This window comes from Carcharodon carcharias, chromosome 6, assembly GCF_017639515.1.
Source record: "Carcharodon carcharias isolate sCarCar2 chromosome 6, sCarCar2.pri, whole genome shotgun sequence".
In the NCBI taxonomy this organism is placed as follows: Eukaryota; Metazoa; Chordata; class Chondrichthyes; order Lamniformes; family Lamnidae; genus Carcharodon; species Carcharodon carcharias.
The window spans coordinates 23,855,304-23,880,063 of NC_054472.1; the positions used below are offsets into that span (position 1 = coordinate 23,855,304).

Consider the following 24,760-nt stretch of genomic DNA (forward strand, 5'->3'; position numbering starts at 1 on the left):
TAATAATAGCCTTCAAAAAGACACAGATAGGTGGGTGGAATGGACAGACATGCAGCAGATAAATTCAATCCAGAAAATTGTGAGGTGATGCATTTTGGTAGGAAGAGTGGGGAGAGATCATACAAGCTAAACAGCACAATGTTGAAGGGGCGCAAGAAGAAAGAGACCTAAGGGTGTTTGCTCATGAAGCTTTGAAGGTGGCAAAACAAGTTAACAAAACAGTTAAAGCATTTGGGATTTGGGCTTTATGAATAGAAGTATAAGAATGCAAAAGCCAAGACGTTATGCTAAACCTGTAGAACATGTTAGTTTGGCCTCAGCTGGAGGAATGAGTTCAGTTCTGGGCAGCGCATTTAAAGAAAGATATGCAGGCTTTGGAGAGGGAGCAGAAGAGATTTACCAGAATGGTTGCAGGGACAAGGGGGCCACAGTTATGTGGATGGACTGAAGGAGATGGACTTGTTCTTCTTTGTGCAGAGAAGACTAAGAGGGAATTAGTTTAAAATCATAGAGTTTCAATAAAGTAAATAAAGGGAAACCGTTTCTAATGGCTGCAGGGTAGAGAACAAGTGGGCACAGATTTAAGGCGATTGGTAAAAGAACCAGAGGTGATGTGAGGAATAAGGTTGTTATGTAAGGAGTGGTTGGGATTTGGAATGCACTGCCCGATAGAATGGTGGATGCAGACCTTATCGTGGCTTTCAAAATGTTTGAAGGAGAAAAAAAAATTGAAGGGGAACAAAGCCAGGGAATGGGATCACTCAATTGCTCTTTGAAAGAGCCAGTGTGGACTCGATGGGTCAAATGATCTACTTCTGTGCTGTACTATTCTATGATTCTAACTGGCCAGAAAACATGACGGAATTTTTGAAGAGGCCAGGCCACTGAAATGCCCTCCTAGTGTCGTTTTGCTGAACCTGCTGCAGAGGAGCAGCGATTATCACAGATTTGCAATGGAAGTTTTTGACTCCTATAGGAAACAAACAAGCTATTCCGTTAGAAAGAATGGCGGCAACTGCCACAGGGTGGGTTTTAATTTGCTGGTCTTAGCGAAGATAGTTTGGTCCTAGTTACCAGTTCTTACATCAACCATGGGTGCCAGTAATATGCAGGAACTGCAATGTGGACCAGTTAATTGGATCTTACTCCCACTCCCACACCTCTCCTTACTCCCCCGTATAAACAAACTCAGCTGATGTTTTCACAACTGATTCCGCAACCTGCAGGAAAGAGGTATTGAAAGTTGCCAGTTCCAGCTTAAGGATGATCAAAATTTCTTGTGTTATTCTTCTGTTGGGCAGAATGCCAATAGAGAGAAGCACTTTTCCACCCTACACTGCCAATGTGAATGCTGGGCTGTGGATCACTCTCTATTCACAGTGTTACAAGAGGGGAAGTTCTACAAAAGATTTGCTCCCATTGCTCCAGACTGTCTCTAACCAGCAAACCAGTTTTACAGCAATGATGGACGATGGTCACTGTACATTTATCACCCCTGCAACGTTTGAACAATGGTATTGCAGTGGATGTAATTTATGTGGATTTTCAAAAGGCCCGTAATAGGTGCTTCATAACAGATTAATGGATAAGGTCTATTATGAAACTCATACTGACGTGCTTGTTGGAGGTCGGAAGCTCCAAGCCCTCCAAGTCCTGGACCCCCTGCGCAGGCACAGGCTGGGAAGGGGCTGCACTTGGAAACATAGAACATAGAAACTAGGAGCAGGAGCAGGCCATTTGGCCCTTGGAGCCTACTCTGCCATTCAATATGATCATGGCTGATCCTCTATCTCAACGCTTTTTCTCCATGCCACTAATACCAAAAAATTTATCAACTTCTTTCTTGAATGTACTCGGTGACCCAGCCTCCACAGCCTTCTGTGGTAGAGAATTCCACAAGTTGACCACCCTCTGAGTGAAGAAATCTTTCCTCACCTCAATAGAAACTTAGAAACTAGGGCAGCTTGGCATCCTCACTTTTTTTGGGCCCAGGACAGGCCCCGTGTACCTGCACCTGGACGAAAAGGAAGAAAGGCGTGAAACCCTGGGTCGGGTGACCAGGTGCAGAGCACCGTAGTAAGCAAGTGTCCTGGAGAGGGGGAACCAGGAAAGGGGACAGGGTGAAGGTCCCAGGAATCGTCCCACAGGTAAGGGACCAGCAGGTTGGGGAGAGACAGGGAGAGATCTCATGAAGTGTCCAAGAGGCAGGGGACAGGAGCAGGTCCCCCGTCTCCTGCCCCTGAAAAGAATAGGAAAAACAGTCTCCAATTAAAGAAAAAAGCTACAGGGAGCAGTCTAAGTGAAGTGGGCTCAGGAGAGGCGCTGAAGATCTGAGAGGGCAGCAGAAGGTCCGTGACTCCATGCCGCAGGCCATTGGGACAAAGGTCCCCCTTTGGAGCAGTCGTGTCCCCTTAGTACCGCTGAAGAGCTGAAATTGTGCTTGTAAGATGATGCTTGAATGTACTCTGAAATCCAGGGGAAAGGAATCTCGGAAGGCAAGATTGAAACCCTACAAGATGGGCTGTCGTTGAAGCCATCCGAGTCGGAGCGACTTTTGGGGAAAGTTCCAAAGCAATATCTTCAAATGTGGAGATTGGAAACCCTCATGAGAAAGACGACGTTTCAGTGAGATTCATTGGCTCACAATGTAACAAGACGTCTGGGTGGGTTAGTGAGAAATCCATGGAATCTGTTTTGATCACTTTTGGCATTTACTGGAAAGGGTGGTGTTTGATCACAGTTCACCTGTTAACTGACGTATCTCATAATTACCCTGAATGTTAGAGTATAAGATAGATATTGTAAATTGTTTCATCTTTCTGAACTTACATAGTAACATTTATTTTTGTTTGTTCCAAACCCGTGGAATCCTGCGGCTTTGATCACTTAGTATGTGTCTTGAATCTCGAACTTTATCTACTTTAAACAAAGCGTTATTGGTCCCAAACTGGGTCTCACCAATAACTTGGGGTCTGGCCAAGGATCATAACAGGTCAGAGAATGTGGAGTCAGGGGATAATTGGCAGAATGAATTGCTAGCTGGCTTCAAGACCAGAAAGCAGAGAGTGGGAATAAAGGGTAGTTATTCAGAGTGGCAGAACGTGCGAAGTGGTGTTCCACAAGTGCTGGGAGCACTGCTGTTCACAATTTACATTAACAATTTGAACTTTGGAATCCAAATACAATTTCTAAATTTGCAGATGACACCAAATTTGGCAGGTTAGTCAAATATGGGGAGACGGTGGTGTAGTGGTAGTGTCACTGGACTAGTAATCCAGAGACCCAGGCTAATGCTTTGGGGACATGGGTTCAAATCCCACCAGATTTGAATTCAGATTAAAAAATCTGGAATATAAAGTTAGTCTCAGTGATCATGAAAAAAGACTTTTTAAAAGGTGAGCATTTGGTTCACAAATGTCCTTGGGAAATCTGCCGTCCTTACCTGGTCTGACTGAGATGTGACTCCAATCCCACAGCAATGTGGTTGACTCCTAACCGTCTTCTGACATGACCTAGCAAGGTCAGTTCAAGGAATTAGAGATGGGCAATAAATGCTGGCCTTGCCGGCAAAGAATAAAGAATAAATGAAAGAATTTAAAAAAGTACTGAGGAGGTCTGCAACAAGTTACAGGAGAACATTAACACATTTGCAGAATGGCAAATAATTTGCAAACGATGTTCAATACAGAGACAGTGAGGTAGCACATTCTAGTAGGGAGGTCACTTATTATGAGGAAGGTGCAAGTCTAGGCGGGATAGAGAAACAAAGGGATCTCAGAGTACAAATACATCAATCGATAAGGGTGAGCAAGGCCACAAGAAAAACAAACCAAGCACTCGACTTTATTTTTGGAGGGATAGAATTGAAAAGTAGGGAAGTTGTGCTAAACCTGTATCGAGCTGGGTGTGCGCTTCTGAATGCCAAATTATAAAAAGGGTATAGAGGCACTGGAGAGGGCGCTGAGGAGATTTATAAGGATGATACCGGAAATGCGAAGATATACATGAGGGGACAGGATTGACTAACTAGATCTCTTCTCTATTGGGAAAAAAAGGCTGAGAGGTGGTCTAATAGAGATCTTTTAAAATGATGAAAACTTTTGATAGAGTGGATGCAGAGAGTAGGCTTCCTCTTGTTGGGAAGAGTATAACCAGCAGCCATCAGTAAAAGATAGTCACCAAGAAATCCAGTAGGGAATTCAGAAGAATCTTCTTCACTCAAAGAGTGGTAAGAATGTTGAACTCATTATCACAGGAAGTGGTTAAAGTGAACAGTATAGGTGCACTTAAGGGGTGTTATGAAACAAACACATTTTTCATAATGGTATTATGGGATATTGTAAGGTAGGTTTATCGTTGAGAGTGTGGATGGTTCTATCTGGGTGACTGATTTAATTGAATTAGAGTCAGAAAGCTGAAAGGTTGAAATATGTCAGAAGAGTCAGGTGTAGAAAGGATATTTAAACTGCTAATGAGTGAGCTAGAGTCTAAGAATCAGTAGATAAGGTATGAATGAAATTTGCATTTTAAGGTAAGTGGGGAGTTGTTTGATTTTCAAAGGGATGGTAGGATGTTTACAATTAACAAAATAAATAGAGCAAGGTTATTATGTTTATTTTTCCAAAAAGGAAAGAAAGCTATATTGACAACATGAAGTTATGTTATGGGAAAAGTAAATTTCCAAATGGGATTTTACACATTAAAGAGAGAGACATATATAAAAAGCATGGAAGGCTATGTGGTCGGGTGACCATGTAAGAGTTGAAAGGCCACCAGGTGAAGCAGCCTTGGGAATAGCCTTTATCCACTTTTGTAGAAGAAGTCTGCTGTGTCCAGTAACTAAAGTCGTGTTAAATAACCTTTGGAATTCCACTGTCGAGTAGGTGCTGTGGTAACCTTACTGGATTGCTTATTTAAACTTAAAATCTATTTTGGCCTGTTTTCTTAAAGGGAGTGTGTAGCTGAGAGTCAGGTTAATTAGGAATTTTGGGATTTGTTATAATATTAGGTAACTATAATCTTATGTATGCGTTTGAATTCTTTTCTTTTGTTAATAAATGTTTTAATTTATTTTTTTTAAATCACTAAAGGTGTTGGTGGACTCATTACTTCTGAGTTCAGTGCACAAATATTCTCATAATAAATACAAATTGCAAAACTGTTGTGATAGTGTAGTCAAGTTTCCCTTGTGGATTTGATCTGCCTGGCACATATCACATATCATAACAGGGGAAATGAAGCAAGCATATAAGGCAGAAGGGAATGCTTACAAAGATAGAGAAAAGAGGGTGGATGGTTGAATGGAGTGTAAACACTGGCATGGACTAGTTGGGCCAAATGGCCTTTTTTGTGCCGTATATGCTACATAATTGAGCAATATCAGTCAGTGTAGTAGAATATCACCTATTTCTCACAAGGACAATCCATTTTGTGTGGAATAGCACAAACACAGCGCCATCCGCAGTCCAGAAAAATAAACCAAAAATTAGGATTCAGTGTTTCAGTGCAGATCTTCTTCCAGGTTACGAACAAGCAGTGAGTGAAGCATATATTTTGCAATCTCTTCCCCAGTGAATGTGAATGTTGGGCCATTGGCGCGGCATTTTCTGCTGTCAGAAAAAGTTTAATTTTGCAGGACCACAGAAGAAGATATACGATCAGATGACCAAAGGCTTGGCGAAAGAGATAAGTTTTAAGGAGTATCATAAAGGTGGAAAGTGAGGTAGAGAGACAGAAAGGTGTAGGAAGGGTATTCCAGAGCTTGGGGCCTTACTAACTGAAGGCATGGCCACCGATGTTGGAGCAATTAAAACTAGGGATACTCGAGGACAGAGTTAGAGGAGTGCAGATGTCTCAAGATTGTGGGGCTGGAGGAGATTATGGAGTTAGGCAGGGGTGTGGCCATGGAGAATTAGTAAACAAGGATGATATTTTGAAAATCATGACATCGCTTGACTGGGAGCCATTGTAGGTCAGCAAGCACAGGGTGATAGGGGAATGGGACTTGGCATGAGTGAAGATGCTGACAGCAAAATTTTGGATGACTTCAAGTTTACTGAGGGTAGAATATGGGAGACTAGCCAAGAGTGCATTGGAACAGTTGAGCCTGGAGGCGACAAAAGCAGGTATGAGGGTTTTAGCAGCAAATAAGCTGAGACAGGTGTTACGATCTCCGTAGAGGCCAATAACTTTTAAGAAGAAATTCAAACTTCCAGTTAATAGCTGAAAGGATGACATGACAAGGCTTCACGTTTTAAGACTTTTGCTGTAACAAAAGACTAAAAGCACTATTGACTAAACATCAACTTGTAGGTAACTTATATTTTAAACCACAAAGCAGAACCCTTTCAATCCAACTGAAAACACACTTCACAGATATACTTTAATTGTCCTTTAAGTAGACATTCAATTCTACTGGAATCATCCAAGGTGAATCTTAGCTCCTGAGGGTTTAATGCTATCCTTTTCCTTTCTCAGCCTGGGAACTTTTAATCTGAGAACTGTCTTTCACAGTGAGATTTTTCCCCAGAAATTCTTCCTCTAGCACAAGCTAAACAAATCTTCTAGCCCCATTTTAACTCCTCCTAAATTTGGTCTTTTCAATCCGAGTGCAAGCTCCCACCCACATTCTTGCATGGTGAACCACAGCATCTTACTACCTATGGCTGTCCCCCCTCTCCCAGATCTCAGCAGACTAACTTTTCTGTGAGCTCCTGGGATATCTTTATAGGCACTTTTTCTCCTAAAGTCCATCTCCATGGCAACATCCAGGTAGAAATACTGATTAGCTATCCTTGAGACCCAACTCTCGTTTATCTAGGAAGTAAATGGACTGTTTAAAGCACAACTATTTACTACTCAACATTCTCAACACTTTTCAAAAGCAGAACGGGAAAAGTTAGAGATGTGATAGCTTTTGACCAAGAGATGGGTGAGACAAGGACACAAGGGTAGAAGATGGGAGAGATTGAATGACAGAAGAGTTAGTCTTCCAGGGCCAAAGGAAATGGCGATGGAGCAAGAAAAGAAGCAAAGAAACAAAAGATGTGCCTAGAGCAGACATGCTATTGTCTGAAAGCGAAAATAAGAGAAAAACCGAAACATGCAAAGAAAAGGAAATAAAATAGGGGGACAGAGTTTATGACCTGAAATTGTTGAACTCAGTGTTGAGTCCGGAAGACAGTAATCTAAGCATGAGGTTCTGTTCCTCAAGCTTATGTTGAGCTTCACTGGAACAGTCCAGCAGGCCAAGGGCAGAGATGTCAGTGTTGGAGGAAGAGGAAAATTAAAACGACAGGCCATCAGAAGCTTGCAGACAGAGCACAAGTGTTCCACAAAAGCGTCGCCCAATCTGAATTTGGTTTCCCAGTGTGGAGGAGACCACATTGTGAGAAGTGAATACAGTAGACTAGCTTGAAAGAAATACACATAAATCACCACTTCACCTCGAAGGAGTGTCTGGACCATGGATGTTGAGGAGAGAGGAGCTAAAATGGCAGGTGTTACATCTCCTATGTTTGCATGGAGAACTGCCGTTGGAAGGGGACTGGGTTTTGGGGTGATTGTGGAGTGGACCAGGGTATCACGGGGTGTTGAAATGGGAGGGGAGGTGATGATGTGTTTGGTGGCGACATTACGCTGGAGGTGGCGAAAATGGTGGAAAATGATCCATTGAATACGGAGGCTAGTGGTGTGGGAGGTGAGGACAAGGGGAACCCAATTATGGTTCTGGGACAGAGAGGAAGGGGTAAGAGCAGAGGTGCAGGAAATGTGGCAAACATGGTGGAGGATCCTATCAACCATGGTCGTGGTGGGGGGATAATCCTCGGTTGAGCATAAAATGGAGACATCTCAGAAATGCAGGTGTGGAAGATTGTATCATCAGAACAGATGTGATGGAGATGGAGGAACTGGGAGAATGGAATGAGTCCTTACAGGGTGTAGGATATGACAGCTCAATGTAATTGGAGTGGTTCCTATGGTGGCTGCCATCTTCTGTTTAAATAAGGAGCATAGGAATAGAGAAACAGGAGTAGGTCACTTAGCCACTCAAGCCTGTTCCGTCATTCAATGGAACCATGGCTGATTTGCGACCTAACTCCTTTGCTCCATATGCCTTTAATTTTTATTAACCAAATATGTTAGCAATCTCAGATTTAAAATCAACAGCTGATCTACCATCAATTGCCATTTACAGAAGAGAGTTCCAAACTTCTACCACCCGTTTGTGTTGAAATATGTTACAATTCAATCTGAGTTAAAGAGAAGCAGCAAAATATGATGCGATTTTTGTATGCCATGAAGGGTTGGCAGGCAGAGGCACCAGTGGGGAAAGTACTGCAGAATAAGATATTTTGCCAACAGCCAGGTCAGAGATTTCACTCAAATGCAGTAACTCCTGTTTAAGAAGTGGAAAACTCATCCATGCTCAAAAATTTAAAAACACTGATTGCAGTTTCTGTGCTGTAGAAAGAGGAATTTCCATCTCAGTTTTGCATTTGGGGGTGTTAGAACATTGGTTTATGATTTGCATACTTAATAAGGTCCTTAAAGTAAGTGTCACATGCTTGCATGTGTTATGACACAGCAGCTGGTAAAAGCTGAGATGTTTAAATCCCAGAGGGAAACCTGAACAACTGTCATAACCTATATTTTCAATTGCTGTGTTTGAGATGCAGATCTGAATTCAGGAGTAAGAACACCGAGCCTTGAAAGGTTCTTTATATAAAATTAAATTAAACATTTATTAATTTAACAACAAATTAGACACATGCACATGTCTACAAATTACTACCATTATAACTTTTAAACAAATCCCCAAATTAACCACTCAAAGGTAAATCTTCATCCAGGCAACAATAACCCATAGACTTTAAACAGACACCAGGCAAATTACATTTGATCTTACGAATTCAAAATGAGGTCCCTTTCAATTTGGTTCCTTTGTAGATGCAGCTGTAGGCTTACAGACTGGTTAGATCTTAAATGCCTGACTTACACACACAAACTCCTTTCTATTTATATGTGGTTTCCCCTTTGAGTGTAAATTTTCCATCTTTTACTAGGTTTATAAAAATTTTACCTCTCCTAACAATAATCCTTTCATTCCACCAACTTCATTAGTATATAAACACTTTGCTTGGTGTCTCCCAGCTAGGTGCAAGACTTTACCCATTCTTTTGAATGGCTTATTCAACAAATGCAATTTGCACTATTCCTTTTAACTTCCTTATGTTTATCTAATTAACATCTCAAAACTACTATACATCAAAGCACCCAAACTAGCTGGCTTTAATCCAGTTAAGCCACACACAGGCACACACGTTGACACACAGATAGGCCAGGATATGTAGATCGGCAAGCAGGGAGTGGGGCCCGCTCGCCGACACATAAAATGACGCGGGATAATGTTGGGTGGAACTCCTGATGTCACCCTGCATCATTTCAGTTTTCAGGTCGGCAGGGGCGCAGCTGAATCAGCTGTGCGCCCGCCGACCTGTCAACGGCCTATTGAGGCCATTTAAAAAGTAATTAAGGTCAATGATGGACCTGCCCGTCCAACCTTAAGGTTGGTGGGCAGGCCGGGAGCCCTGGTGGGCTTCAGAAAAAGCATGAAACCTCATCCACGGGCGGGATGAGGTTTCATGAGGGTTTTTAAAAATTTAATAAATGTTTGGTTAAAAGTGATGGACATGTCCCAACTCATGTGACAGTGTCACATGAGGGGACATGTCAGGGAAGTTATATTTTTGCCCCTTCATTTTTAAATTTGGCGCCAATCTCCCTGAGGCAGCACTTAGCCTCAGGGAGATGAGTGCGCTTTTTCACATGCATGCGGGGAAGAGCGCACTCCTGGCTGAGGGAATCTCCCCCGCCAGCTCACACAGGGAGCACATAGCGCTTCCTGGCGGACATCATGCTGCGTGGGCCTTAATTGGCCCGCCCACATAAAATGGCGGCTCGGGGTGGGGGTGTGGGGGGGGGGCACTGATCTGAGGTGTGCTGGCTCCTGCACTTCCCCCCGACAGGGGGAAAATTCTTCCCATAGGGAAGAATTTTCGGTTCGGCGAGCGGGGGTGGGGCCGGGCCGCGCGTCATTTAGATTTTCAGTTCGGCGGGCACACAGCAGAGTCAGCTGTGCGCCCACCGAACTGCCAAAGGTCTATTAAGGCCATTAAGAAAGTAATTAATGTTGTTAAGAATGCTGCCCGCCCAATTGTAAGGTCGGGGGGGCGGGGCGAAGAGCCCAGACAGCCTTAACATTTTTCATGAAACCTCATCCACGGGCGGGATGAGCTTTCATGAAGGGTTTATTAATTAAATTTTAAAATTTCAAATGTTTGATAAACATGTCCCAGCTCATGTGACGCTGTCACATGAGGGGACATGTCTAAATAATTTTTTTCTGACTTTAATAAAAACTTTGACCGTGAACTTAATCTCCCTGAGGCAGCTCCATGCCTCGGAGATTTCTGCCCTCTTTAGCGCGCGAGCCCTGACTCAGGGAATCCCTCCTCCCCGCCCACTCGGGGAGCTCTCAGCGCTTTCAGGCGCATGTCATCCTGGATGGGTCTTAATTCACCCGCTCACGCACAATGGCGGCACGGCCCTAATCGGGGGCGCTGCTCGGGTTTGCGCCCACTCCTGCCTGCCCCCACACAACCCCACTGATGGGGGGAAATTTCAGCCCATAGACACAGACCCTACCACGATTCCAATTTAAAAATAATTTTAACATTATAGACATTAACATCTCTTTATGACAGCATGGTTTATTGCATTTATAGTTCATATAGTACTAAAGCATACACTTAATTATGATGTAACTACAATCACACCTGATCCATACATACTTACAAACATACGATTTAGGAGCTGGAGTAGGCCATTTGGCCCCTCGAGCCTGCTCCACTAACCAATAAGGTCATAGCTGATCTGATTGTAGCCTCCGCTCCATTTTCCTTCCTACCCTCTATATGCTTAGATTCTTGATTGACAAGGGAGTCAATCTAACTCGGCCTTAAAAATATTCACATGTCAAGCCTCCATGGCTCTCTGGGGATGAGAATTCCAAAGATTAACAACGCTCTGAGAGAAAATATTTCTCCTCATTTCCATCTTAACGGAGCGATTTTGTATTTTTAAACTGTGTCCCCTGGCTCCCACAAGGAGAAACATCCTTTCAGCAACCACCCTGTCAAGTCCCCTCAGGATCTTATATGTTTCAATAAGATCACCTCTCATTCTTCTAAACTCACAAAGGGCCGTAATGCCATGTTAACAGTCTGCTGGTCAGAGCATCTGCCATGGGCTCTGTTCAATAAAACCAAGCGGTACGGGGAAAAGACCTGAAAAGTCAAGTGTTAAAATTATATGTGGCAGTTCAGGAACAGCAAGAGTGAATGTCAGGGATCCGCAATAACGTGCATCCACTGCCTGACCAGGCCTTCCCTCCACAAGGCCTATTTTCCTGCTGGTTGGGTAAGCCTCTGAGCCACCCGATATAGTGCATGGCAATGGGGTTATTGCCATGAAACGCACTGGACCTCCCACTGGTACCATCGGCTGCTGGCAGCCCAGTGGTTAAAATCAGCACCTGCAGTTTGGGGGTTGCTGCCCAGGGTTACTCTTGCTAATCTCTTAATGGCTTTATGGCAGCTTTGGCAGGGGCCTAGAGGGACAGGCTGAATTCCAGCTGCCATAACCTGGGCACAATGCATGGTCTGAGGAAACAGGGAAAATTAGAAGTTGAGGAAAAACTAGGATAAAAAAACCACACAACTCACAAGCTGCAGAAAACCTCTGATACCGCAAGTGTTAAACTGAAGACCTTCCAATACTTGTGATTACAGACTGCAACCTCTTAACAGTCATGTTGCCATCACCATAGTGATGAAGACAGTACACTACATCTACAATTATCCCTATAAGTAACCTCTTTAAACTGTTTACAAGCAGCAATGCTTATATAAACCAATTTTTCTATCTGTTTCTGTCTTTGAAGATGTTCCAAACCTCTTTCTTCTTGTGAGTAAAGAGAAAGAGGTTTTTAGCCCATTTATTCCAATGGGTCATATACAATTATACTTCATAGCAAACAAAAAGATATGGGATACCTTTTAAATTCTGAATATTAAAATTATCTGTACTCTTGGTGAATTGATTGCAGTCATCAGAGTCAGAGATGTCAGTAATAGGCAATAAACATTCTTAACAAAAACAGAATTACCTGGAAAAACTCAGCAGGTCTGGCAGCATCGGCGGAGAAGAAAAGAGTTGACGTTTCGAGTCCTCATGACCCTTCGACAGAACTTGAGTTCGAGTCCAAGAAAGAGTTGAAATGAGGACTCGAAACGTCAACTCTTTTCTTCTCCGCCGATGCTGCCAGACCTGCTGAGTTTTTCCAGGTAATTCTGTTTTTGTTTTGGATTTCCAGCATCCGCAGTTTTTTTGTTTTTAATAAACATTCTTGATCACCCAGCGTCAGCATCAAGCTCCCTCAGAGAGTCACACATAGCTCAAGCCAGAGAGAGCACTGTTCTCACTATATTCGGCTCCAGATTCAGAAAAGTGTCCTCCACTGCATCAATCTTCTCTGTGGTTTTTGAAGACAACCAGCCAATTTGAATTGAACCAGATTTCAAATTTATCACATGAATCTGAATGTATAATTTTAGATAGGGGCAATAGGTTCTTTGGAACGCCTGAAAGAAATCTTAATGATCATTTAATCATCTCCTCCTGTTGACTTTTCTTCTCCATTCTTATTAAAAGAGCAGGATCCATAAAGGCCAATGACCTGCAACAGAGCAATGGAATCAGCAACCTGCTTGAACTCCTGCCAGGTTGCAGTGTGGAACATGAACAGAAAGGGTTAGAGCATTGAAATGGTTCCACGCAGAAGAACATCAGTATCCTACGGTATATGTAGTGTGCTAATAGTTTGCACCTAAAAATTGTGTCACTGAGAGAGGCTTTGAAACAGGATGTCACATTCTGTGTTTTCAGAGGGAGGATCTTGACGCAAATTCTGTTAAAAATGTTACCTTTGAGTTAAATGTAGCTCTCAATGGGTTAAATTCACAACAGCAGTGGGGGGAACTGTAATTCAAGAGAGGAGGCACCCAAAGCAGAGTGCTTTAGACAATGAAAGTTGTTTGGAGAACTCAGTGAATCTTGACAACTATTGAGATGAACCCAGCATGGGGCTATCTGCTGAGGATAGACTTGTGGGAGAATGGGTCATTGGTTATAGTTGACAGGATGACTAGAATCCTTGAATGGGGGAAGGGGTGGATGACCTCAGTCTTCCCCTTCCTGTATACACTCGGAGAATGTCGGAGAAAGACATCTGGGCAGTCAGCAAGGTCTGGGAGGAAGCCTGGTCCAGCGAGGAAGACCACGGTTAAATCAAACCCACAGCTGGTCGCAAACAGCAGGCTGAACAGGCGGAGTTAAGAAATAACGATAGTGTGGCATATATTTTATAATTTTTCTTGTTCTCAAGAGTTTGGTCATTTTGTTGAACCAAGATGAGATTTGACTATAACTGCCATTCTGCACATTGACTTGTTGCTTGGAAAGTAAAATAACTGCGTTTCAGTTGAAAAGTTGCAATTTGTTTTTCTCTTTTGGAAATGTCTGATGTTGTCTTATTTCATTGGCTAGCCTGGTTGAAATGAACTTGGACTTTCTGACATAATATGATTGTTTTTATACTGATATCTGACCTTGTCTCATGCAAGCATCTCAGCTTACCTTCAAAGTGACCGGAGAAACACGCATGAGGCTACATGTAAAGGCTTGAGGCAAAAACTGAAAGTGCTGGAAAAACTCAACAGGCCTGGCAGTGTCTGTGGAGAGAGAAACCGGGTTCATGTTTCGAGACGAATATGTCTCTCCTCCAGTTCTGAAGAACTCTGTTTCTCTCCACAGATGCTGTCAGACGTGCTGACTATTTCTAGCACTTTGATTTTATTTCAGACTTCCAGCATCCGCAGTATTTTGCTTTTATTTTATTGGGAACGCATGACATTCAGTTCAGATCATGGGGGACACTATTGTTATACTCCTAGGTTTCACTATTGTATAATTTGAAATTGAGAAACACTGGCACATTCCTAAATGTTCGACACTTGGATGCTTATGTGACTAGTCTCACTGTATGTAAAGGATATCTAAGGCAGGCCCAAAAAACTTGTAACAGGGTGCAGATCACCTTCTTGGTTTCCTAGCCTCAGGGAGGAATATGAAGATCTTTTCATCCAAATTTTGCACATCTAAGACATAAGCACCCAAAATGGATATTAGGTTGATATCCAAACTCTGCAGCAGATGATACGAATCAGTGTTGATGTAAAACTGCTTGATGTACCTTTTAATTTTATATAGGCAATCTATAAGATGGTTTCCTCTGTGATGAAGATGCCAGAAGATGAGTCAACACCTGAGAAAAGGACAGAAAAAATCTTCAGACAAATGGATACCAACCGAGATGGTGAGTTCATAGGTTCTACCTAGGACTTCCTTTACAATTAGCTCCAGCCTTTAGTTCTTACAAAATGTCCAAACAGTAGCTCATCATTATAATCTCTTCTATCAGACACACTGGGGTATATTTGCTGACTGATGGTGTTTATGTACAACCTCTTAAATTACCTTGGTTAATACCACAGATTAAAAAGAAATGAAAGGAATTTAGCACCAGCATATTCAGCATTTTGTACAGAAGCAGTATTAGTTGGGAACTATAACCCGTTATCTATAGCTCTGTTTTTAATAGATTACTTACAAAAAATACCGTCTTTCATTTACACTCACCTTATATAACAAGTTTCTCATAGAACTCCCAAGGAGTGCATTGTAGTTAAATTGGAGAGCAAAGTTTGAATGGTAACTATGTTGTACATTTCTTGCCAACATGACCAGCTGAATAGCAGTAAATAAGCATTATCAATTCCTTTTATACATGCATATATATACTATTTTTAGCACTTTTTTTTCTTCATAAAAATTCCTGTCTGTGCTGTTTTAAAAGAGAAGTTTCCCCAATGGTATATGTATGCTAAATGGTTCTATTTATGAGGTACTGGGTGCACTAAAAATAACACACAAAGGAATTAAATGCTTTTGTGTTTCAGTGGCCTTTGGTATTACTTTACACTGAATAATTATTATCACATTTAATATCTGTCAAGTCGCTTTTTCTCACCTTAAGCCAGTGACTCCTGCTAGAACACTTATCTATTTAGGCCCAAGTAACTATTCTTCATAAGTGCATCAAACATTCAGAGATTTTCTTTTCCCCTCCTTTCCTGAAGATATTCGGTACAACCGGATCCTTTTTAGTAGCAGCTTAAGAGGACATTATTTATGTGTGAGCCTTTGAGCATTGGCAGGCTGTTCAATCATGGGGAAAAGCCGTTCACAGTGCAGCATGCTCATGTCCTCATCCATTGTGCATGCACACACGCTCTTTCCAGTACTGGTCATTGAAAAGCAATCAGGAGTGGGAAGCTTGGTCATTTCCAATGATGAGCACAGTCCAGCTGAGATCAGCTAAGACCAGCAAGTGGGGCCTTTTGGTCTTGATGGATCAGTTATGTGAGACTTTTACAAACTAGGGAGTGTCACGCTGCAAGTGTTGTCAGGCTGTTTGTTTATGGACTAATATCACAGCTGAGCCTGATGCTTTGTCTGTGAGCTCTGATGTTTTCTCCATGAGCCACCTCCATGTATGCACTTCTAGTAAGGAGCGTTGAACTTGGTTATCTTTGTCCTCTCCCAGTTTGGGGCTTTTAAGGCTGCCCCACATGTGACGTTGAAGAGAATAGCTAACACTGTACATATCAGAGGCCAAAGATATAATTTATCTGACATTTTGCATAGGCACTGACACAATTTGGACTATCCATCAGTTTTACCTTGCAATCATGACAGAAAGGCACTTCATAAACAGACTAACTGACTAACTCTCCTGCAAAAAACTTAAACTTACACCATTGTGTGATATGAGTAGGATAATAAATGTCCAACAGTTATCCCTTACCTATGATGTAATGCACCTATGTGGAATACCCAATGCTCATGCCTATTTACGATGAAAGACAGTAAATACTATGGGCAGAAGTTTACAACAGCGGGATTTTACGTTCCCGCTGTCGTCAATGGGATTTATAACGGCCCACCGCCAAAACAGGGCTGTAAAATTCTGCCCTATATTTCTACACCATCGCTTTCAGGATAAAATTAATAATCAGACTTTTTTTATTTAAGATAATTAAGGAAAAGATGCAACAAGTTACTGATAGTATGAAATAAAAAGAATAGAATATCAACGGGAGTTAAGTTGTCATTTCCAGAATGTATTTCTCAAGCAGTTTATTACACATTAAGTTATTTTCATAATGTAATCTTTTATAAACATTTATTGATGTGATGTTGTACAACATAATCTCATGTTGGCTCATGAAGTTCAATATCAATTCCAGACACTGGGCTGAAGATAATGAGAAAAAATGCAGTATATATTCCAGACCAAAAGACAGTCAGTCAGTCATCTGTTTGCAATCTATGCTAATGAACAAATTGGCTTGATGCGTTAAACAATTTACATTTGGACAATGTTCCCTTGATGGCTCCAGCCATTTAGATGTATCACATCTGTCTGTAAACTTACATATTTTAACCTTTCCCAGCAACTGAAACCATATTTGTGCTTGACTGGCATGATCTAGAATCTATAAATAAAATACCCATTCCCTGTCAAAGGACCAATAATTTGCTTAGTACCTCAACACTAAGCTTCTTCATCCAGCTAATCTGCAGATCAAAGAACCTGCCTGTAATTTTTAACAGTTGGTCTGCTATTTGAAGTTGAGTAGGAAAAACAGCTTCCATCATCACTCTGGTTATTTTTAAAACTGATTTATCCAATATATTCATATGCAATACACTGTTAAGCTAAATCATAAGTTTTTTTTCCTAATTCTTTTATGGGATGCAGGCATCACTGGCATGGCCTGCATTGGTTGCCCATCCCTAATTGCCCTTGAACTGAGTGGCTTGCTAGGTGATTTCAGAGGGAAGTTAAGAGTCAACCACATTGCTGTAGGCCTGGAGTCACATGTCGGCCAGACCAGTTAAAGACGGCAGATTTCCATCCCTAAAGGGCATTAGTGAACCAGATGGGTTTTTATGACAATCTACAATGGTTTCATGGTCACCATGACTGAGACTAGCCTTTAATTCCAGATTTATTAATTGAATTTAAATTCCACCAGCTGCCATGGTGGGATTTGAATCTGTATCCCCAGAGCATTAGTCTGGGCCTCTGTATTACTAATCCAGTGAAGTTACCACTACTCCACCATCCACCATTCCCACTGGGAATATGTGCCCACCAAGTATTTTGGTATAAGTCATATGTCCCTCCAGAACCCACTATTACTTCTGGTGTCTGCCCAAAGTCTTCGTTTGTTATCCCAGTGCCCTACAATGCATTGACCTACTCTGACCTTGGGGAAGGTCTCCCACCTCATTCTTGATGGGCAAGATATTTCAGTTGGTAATGCCCTGCTGGTAATGAGGATTAATTCATGTTGAAAGGGCATGAAAGATCACGTGGCAATGTGGGGTGAGAGGTGAATGTGGATTTGAGTACAGATTTAGGCAGTTCAGTGGTGTGAAGAATTCTCCGGAAATGAATGGTTAAGCCTGATGTTGCCCACAGAACTGTAATGCTGATTATTAAAAAGCATAAGAAAATTATCAAAAACACGTTCAGAATAACCAGTACTTCACTGTATAGCACCTGCCCAGTCGTCTGCACTTTCCACTTTTCCAGTCTATCTGATTGATCTTACATGGCTCATGTTTAGAAATTCTTCTTGGTTTATCCTAGGAAAGCTATCCCTCGAAGAATTCATCCGGGGTGCCAAAAGTGATCCTTCTATCGTCCGTCTCCTTCAGTGTGATCCCAGCACTGCTGGTCAATTCTGATTGCAAATTGAAGAAAAGCGTGACTGTGTTTCTGCTTCCTGCCATGACATCACTGATGGCTTGGTCACTTGTTCACGGCCAAATCTGCCATCTTTTAGCCTTGTTTTGCTTTTTAATTCTGAATTTGTAAATGGCTGTTTAATTAAACACTGTATCTGGAAATATTACAGAACCTTTTTTTTAAGCTGTGTGAATGTATTGTTACAATAATTGTAGTTACTTTGAACAGAAATCTCTTAGATATTTGATATTTTTAATTTGAATTAGAAAGAGAAGGGGTAGTCCAAAAGGCTTTGATTTTATTTCTATTGAAGAAGGACTTGTAACCTTGTGCCTCTTAGTCATGCAACTGGAAGAGAGAAGATACTTGCATCTGTGAGAGATGTTCCCTAGCAGATCAGATGCCAGTTACTGTTCACCCCATTAGGCTCAAAGTGAAAGTAAAGTTATCAATGTTGTTAAAAGCAAGTGGAAGTCAGTCAGGTGAATGTTTATGTTGTAGCCCTTGTATGAGAGATGTTAATACTTCAAGTATATTGGGAGTCAGTCAAACCCAGTGTTGTTAGAATTAAAAGGGTGAGTATAACTGTGAGATCTAATTACTATGGAACGTATAATGGGGGTACTCATGTATTAGAGCTAGAGCTGCCTGCTGCTAAACTCAAGTTAGATCAAGCTATGGTCTGACAGATATAAGTTGAGAAAAGTTTAAAGCAAAACATTTCAGGATTATCCTGCAAAGCTCTTTATTGTAAAGCTCTTTGTCATAAGGCTGCTGGAGGCTTACTGCCAATGTTTTCATTGTCACACTTTATGCTGTTCTGATTGGTCCTTGTTACATTGCACATGGGGTGAAACCTTCAACTTTGACAGGGGTGTAAAACTGGCAATAGTGGGTTAGGCTGCCTGTTATACACCTTTGCCCATCTTCCTTACATTGACTTCACCGACTTGCTGAAGTTGAAAGTTTTTCCCAGGGAGTCGAGATCAAATGTAGTGTTCGGGTGAAGAGGACAAGACATGAATGGACCAAGGCATACAATACTGTCTCCATTTTAAAGTCATATATTCTGTCCTTATTTTTATATAATACTTTGATTTTATATTATTATTTATAGTTAGATAAGAAAACATGCAGTAATTTGAGTAGTAGTCAGTTGGAGGATAGGTGTCTCTCTGCAGTACGTGTTGAGGAACTGGAAGATACAAAATTGAGGAGTTACAGCGCCACCACTCATGGGAGGGTGTAATTACAGTGTGACAAGTTGTCATAGGCAGGATCCACTGTAAAGGTGGGCGTCGGAACTAATCATGGAAAAAAATTGGCATAGGAAGTGTATGTAGAATTTTAAATATAGTTTATAGAACATTTACTGCAGTGCAAGCCTCACTATTAGGCATAAATGATTGGCTCCCTTAAATCATATTATAACAATGATAGAGTGTATACGCATCCTAGAGAAATCTTCTCCTTTCAAGTCTAATCTTCCAGATAATGCAAAGCAGTTCATAACATACCCTTACATCATAGTGTGACAACTTACCTTACTGCTACTTACTAACTATTTCTCCAAGGCCATAGTCCCAAACAGCAACTTACTGATGGGATAGACTCACCAAGAATATGCACACAGGGTAGACAGAAGAGGAAATGTAAATACCTTAGATCGTGGCATATAAGCCGGCGCCATGTTTTCAGCACCAAAAATCATACGCCAAGCAATTGCAAAAGTATGTCGACCCTCCCCCCCCCCCATTTTCAGCTACAAATGCTACACTCATATCACTAGTCAGCTTCAATTTTTCACCCCGGAAGTGCATATTTTAGTTACCTTATACTGTAAGCTGGCGCATGGGATCAAGCAGGCGATGCAGGCTGTGTTGCAAAGAAGATACGCAGGAGTTTAAGACACACCTACACAGAGCAGACCATGCTTGACATGGCGAATGAAGAACAGAAATGGGCCCTCCAGCAAAACAAATGAAGTACGAAGCTACTTTCAAGCTAAAAGTTGCAATATTTGCCAACTCATCAAATAACTGTGCTGTAGTGAGGGAATTCGGTGTTAGTGGGAAAAAAAAATACTGGTGCAAGAATGGAAGAAGGAATCCAGCCTGGAGAAGATGCCCAATGCACTGTCAGAAAAGAGATGAAGCCACTGGCCTGATTTTGAAGAGCATGTATCGGAATGGTTCCTCAAAATCATCAGAATGACCACATCGTCGCCAGAAATGCAATGCAAAAATACAGACTTAAGTGGGCTAAATCAAACCCTGAGTCCAGTGTAGATTTCAGATCAACAGCTAGTTAGAGTAGCTGCTTTATGGAACAAAATGGTCTACTGTTGTGGCAGAAGACTAAGGTTGCTCAGAGACTACCAAAAGACCTTAATGTCAAAATTATCAATTTCCAGCGGTTCATCATCAGACAGTGGCATAAACACCAGTACCCATTAAGTCATACCAGCAACATGGTTGAAATGCCCGCGAATTTCTGTATTCCCCAGTAGCGAAACTGGAGTGGAAAGGTCCGAAAACAGTTCTAATGAAAACCACAGGAGATAAGAAGACAAGATGCACGATGGTATTAGCCTGCATGGCCAATGGAGGGAAATTAATGGTAAATGTAAAAGCATGCTGAACATCGAGGGCAGCATTTTCCCCCGTCGGGAGGGTTGTGCGGGCGCGGGCGGGCGGTTTCCCGATTAAGGCCTGCCCAACCTGACATCCACTTGGAAGCGCTGAGCGCTCCCTGTGTGGGCAAGGGAGGGATTCCCTGAGCCGGGAGTGCGCTTTTTTGCGCATGCGCACGAAAGACCGCACAGATCTCCCTGAGGCAAAGTGTCACCTCAGGGAGATCGGTTGAAATTATAAAAAAATTTTAAAGATTAGAAAAAATTTTCCTGATATGTCCCCTCATATGACACTGTCACATGAGCAGGGACATGTCCATTACTTCATTTTAAAAATATTCCGAAAATTTTAAATCCCTCGTGAAACCTCATCCCGCCCGTGGGATGTTTTTTCGGAAAGCCGCCTGGTCTCTTTGGCTGCCTGCCAACCTTAAGCCAACATTTAACAGTTTTAATTAGTTTTCAACAGGCCTTAATAGGCCTTTGACAGTTTGGCGGGCACACAGCGAGTCGGCTGTGCACCCGCCAAACTGAAAATCTAAATGACGCGGGGAGATGTCGGGACGCACGCCTGATGTCACCCCGCGTTACTTTACGCATCGGTAAGCAAGCCCCACCCCAGCTCGCCAACTGGAAAAAGCTGTCCCAAGTTTCCTGTAGGAGTTCTCGTGCACATCCATGACAATAGGTGAATGGACGAGAATGAAATTATAGATTGATGATGTGTGGAGTAGGCCTATGTAAAGAATGCAGCTTATTAGTGTGGGACATGTTCTGATCCCAAATAAACAATGAGATCAAGAGGCGCCTGCGAAGAAATAACAACCACATTGCAGTTCTGCCAGGTGTCTAACATCTATAGTTCAACCTTTGGATGAGTGCCTCAACAAGCTATTCAAGGATCATGTTTACACCGAATGGAAATAGGTGGATGGTTGACAGAGAAAAAAAAACCTTAACAAGGAGTAGACAATGTGTGCTGTGCCACTTGATGTTTTGTGTGGTTTCATTATCAAAACTTGGGATGCTATTAGTGCACCAAGAGTCATCAGGTGGTTCAGAAAATGCAGGATATCCAATTGATAGAGAGGAAGGTGATTTGTTATGGAGGGTTGATTGTGAAATTGAAAGCGTCAGATCTGATCCAGAGTGGGATCCTTACAATGTTACCATAGCCAAAGTAACTCAATAAATTTGTTGAACTCTGCATCGGATGCCAAAGACAATGGATTTGATGGTTTTAAAATGCTTTGGTTGTGATTAAATGGATGTTTGTAGATTGAATTCATTCAATAAAACATGCCATTAATTTAATACAAATTACCAGTGTCTTTTTTCACATTCAAAATGGCAATCACCTACACCAGCAATTCACATTTTGTACTTAGGATATAAGTCAGCACCCATTTTTGGAGTGATTTTCAGAGGCTTCAGAGGTCGGCTTATATGCTGTGATCTACGGTATGCACAGGTGCAACAGAGAAAACAGTTCCAAAGTTACAGTTTAGAAGCATTAAATGGGCAAAGGGTCAGTGTAGAGAGTGCTCTGCATAGTTTTAAAATTTCCCTGTTAAGTACTGTCATCGGATGCAGAAAAAAACTTTTGCTGCCACAGTCATCTCTCTGATCAGCCAGCTAACCACTAATGCTCAAGTTTCCTAGTCACTCGATCAGTAGATAAGGAGGCTTTGCAGGATTTATTTACCTTGAAGTTGAGAGTTACATACCCTCAGTCTAAATGGAATTGCCAGCTCTGTTTATCAATGAAATCATATCTTAATTTATACAGATCTCAGTTACTGAGTAATCAGAGGTAATTGGCCAAACTACCAACAATAAGCTTCTTTGTATTGGTCCATGCCTGGTTAAATTTATATTAGGATTCTAAGTACTGAATTGCGTTACGGATCAATGCTCTATGTTGACATGCAACACCAAAAGAGAAACACTAGTCATTTAAAAAGTAATTGGTTTCTGTAGCTTACCTGCATTCAAAATCCTTTGATGTGTGTTTTGAACGGTATGATGCTTGAAATGTTACAATTTCTCACTCACAAGTGGTTTCTACTGTCTCTCCACCCTTCATTAAATTCTGGGCAGAATGGCCTCCCCATGTTCAGCTTGTGCTGTGTAGCTATGTTGTCTCAACTTGCTGCAACATCTTGGCATTAAAACAAGCAAGATGTTTATTGGGATTTTGTTTGCAAGTATACTCCTGAACTCTGTTTATTTTCTTCTGTTCGTAATAGAGACAAGAGTTCCCTTTTAACTCACGTCATTTGGCTGATTGTCTCCATTTGTGTGTTTGACAATATAATCTGAAGCCTTACATGTATAGAATTCCAATCATTTGCTCTCCTTAGGATAAGAATCAGTTCCTCTGTTTTGTAGTGAATTAGTGTGATGACAATTAAGTTATCCAATCTTTTCAAACATCTCCTTAGAGTTCATTTTAATATAATGTGCTTGCACCTTCCTATAAGTCCACAAATAGATTTTTAATGAAAATCAAAGGGCAAAACACTGCATGCTTGTGAAATCTATTTCTGAAATGATTGCACCTCAAGGAAAGTAGTGATGACAAATCGGCCACTTTTAGACCTGCAAGGCATTTGGTCACTGAAGCTGAACATCATACTGCATATTTAATAATTATTGGGTAGGGCTTGATTACGTTTACAAATTCATGCTGATGCACAAAGATGATGTTAAAATGAGATTAACTTAAACTGTTTCATTGTTTCCTCATGCAATAGATTAATTTGCCTATCTAAATGAGTTCTTAGCTCTACTGTAAATGGGGAGGGTGGTTGTTCAGTGCAACAGTATTGTATTGTGGGACAAAACAGATTGGCACTTGAAGATGCAAAGTGAAATAGTTACAAGCCAATTATTTTTAATCTTGCTGCTGGTTTTCTGATTAATAAAATCATTTTGGATTACACTTTTTTTTTTAAAATCAACAATTAAAGGGAGAGGTGATTTGTGCTTTTGAGCTGTGAATTCCTGAAAGTTTTATGTTGCGACGTTGTCACATAGAAGTAACATGGTGGTCTTTTTTAGACGTGATATTTTTCTAATGTGGAATTTGTTCGCAACATGTTTGTTGACGGAATTGGGAAACCATCTGAACAGCTGTACAGAGGTGAAAACAGAAAGTGCTGGAAATACTGAGCAGGTTCAAGTGCCATCTACTGAGCAAAAAACAAACTTAATGTAAGAGGTTGACCTTCTCGTCAGAGTGGAACAGATGGTTTCCTTTTTTATTTCAGTTTTCTGGCATCGGCGGTATTTAACCAGTCTTAATGATTTATAGTGGAATGGCTGTCCAAACTACTTCAGTTCTTCTCACTTTTCTTTCAGGAGATGTTTTCTAATCAATAAGAAACATAGGAACAGGACCAAGCTTGTTTTGTCATTGTTAGATCATGGCTGATCACTTCAATTGGCTTGTCCCTTAATCTAGTATATTCAAGGGAACACAAGTCTAGTTTTATGCAACCTGTCCTCATAATTTAACCTTTCTAGCCTTGGTGCCATCCTGGTGAATCTGTGCTGCTTCCCTGGGAATGTTCAATATATCCTTCCTGAAGTCCAGTACCAGAACTGAATGCTATACTTGAAATGAGCTCAAACCAGAGCTTTATATAACTCTAACATGACATTTATCACTTTGCATTACAGTCCCCTGGACATAAAGATCAACATTCTTTTATTGTTTTTATTAATGTTTATACCTGCCCATTAGCTTTTAGTGATATCTGTACAGACATCCCTAAATCCCTCTGTTCATTTATAGTTTCCTGCTTATAATTTAGGAAACAACCTGATCCACCAATCTTTGGTTTAAAATGTACCAAGTCTATCCTTCTCCCTGGCAACTGTCACACAAGTTCCAGGCAATGACTGTCTTCAAGAGGAGAGAATCTAGTTATCTTACACTGACATTCAATGGCATTGCCATCACTGAATACACCACCATCAACATCCTGAGGTCATCACTGAAGCTTCGCTGTATATAAATACTGTGGGTACAAGAGCAAGTCAGTGGCTGGGAATTCTGCAGTGAGTAACTCACCTCCTGATGCCCCCTGTCCTCCATCTACAAGACACAAGTCAGGAGTATG

The 24,760-nt window shown here is 41.4% G+C and overlaps 1 protein-coding gene across 1 annotated transcript in view; it reads left to right on the forward strand.

The window, feature by feature from the left end:
* The window catches only part of LOC121279341 (neurocalcin-delta), a 484,317-nt gene extending 466,157 nt beyond the window's left edge, over positions 1-18,160 (forward strand). Inside the window, exons 5-6 of the mRNA XM_041190507.1 lie at positions 14,392-14,497; positions 17,903-18,160. Coding sequence (XP_041046441.1) covers positions 14,392-14,497; positions 17,903-18,000 — 204 coding nt within the window. The 3' untranslated portion in view covers positions 18,001-18,160. The remainder of the gene's footprint in view (positions 1-14,391; positions 14,498-17,902) is intronic.
* The last annotated feature ends 6,600 nt before the right edge of the window (positions 18,161-24,760 follow it).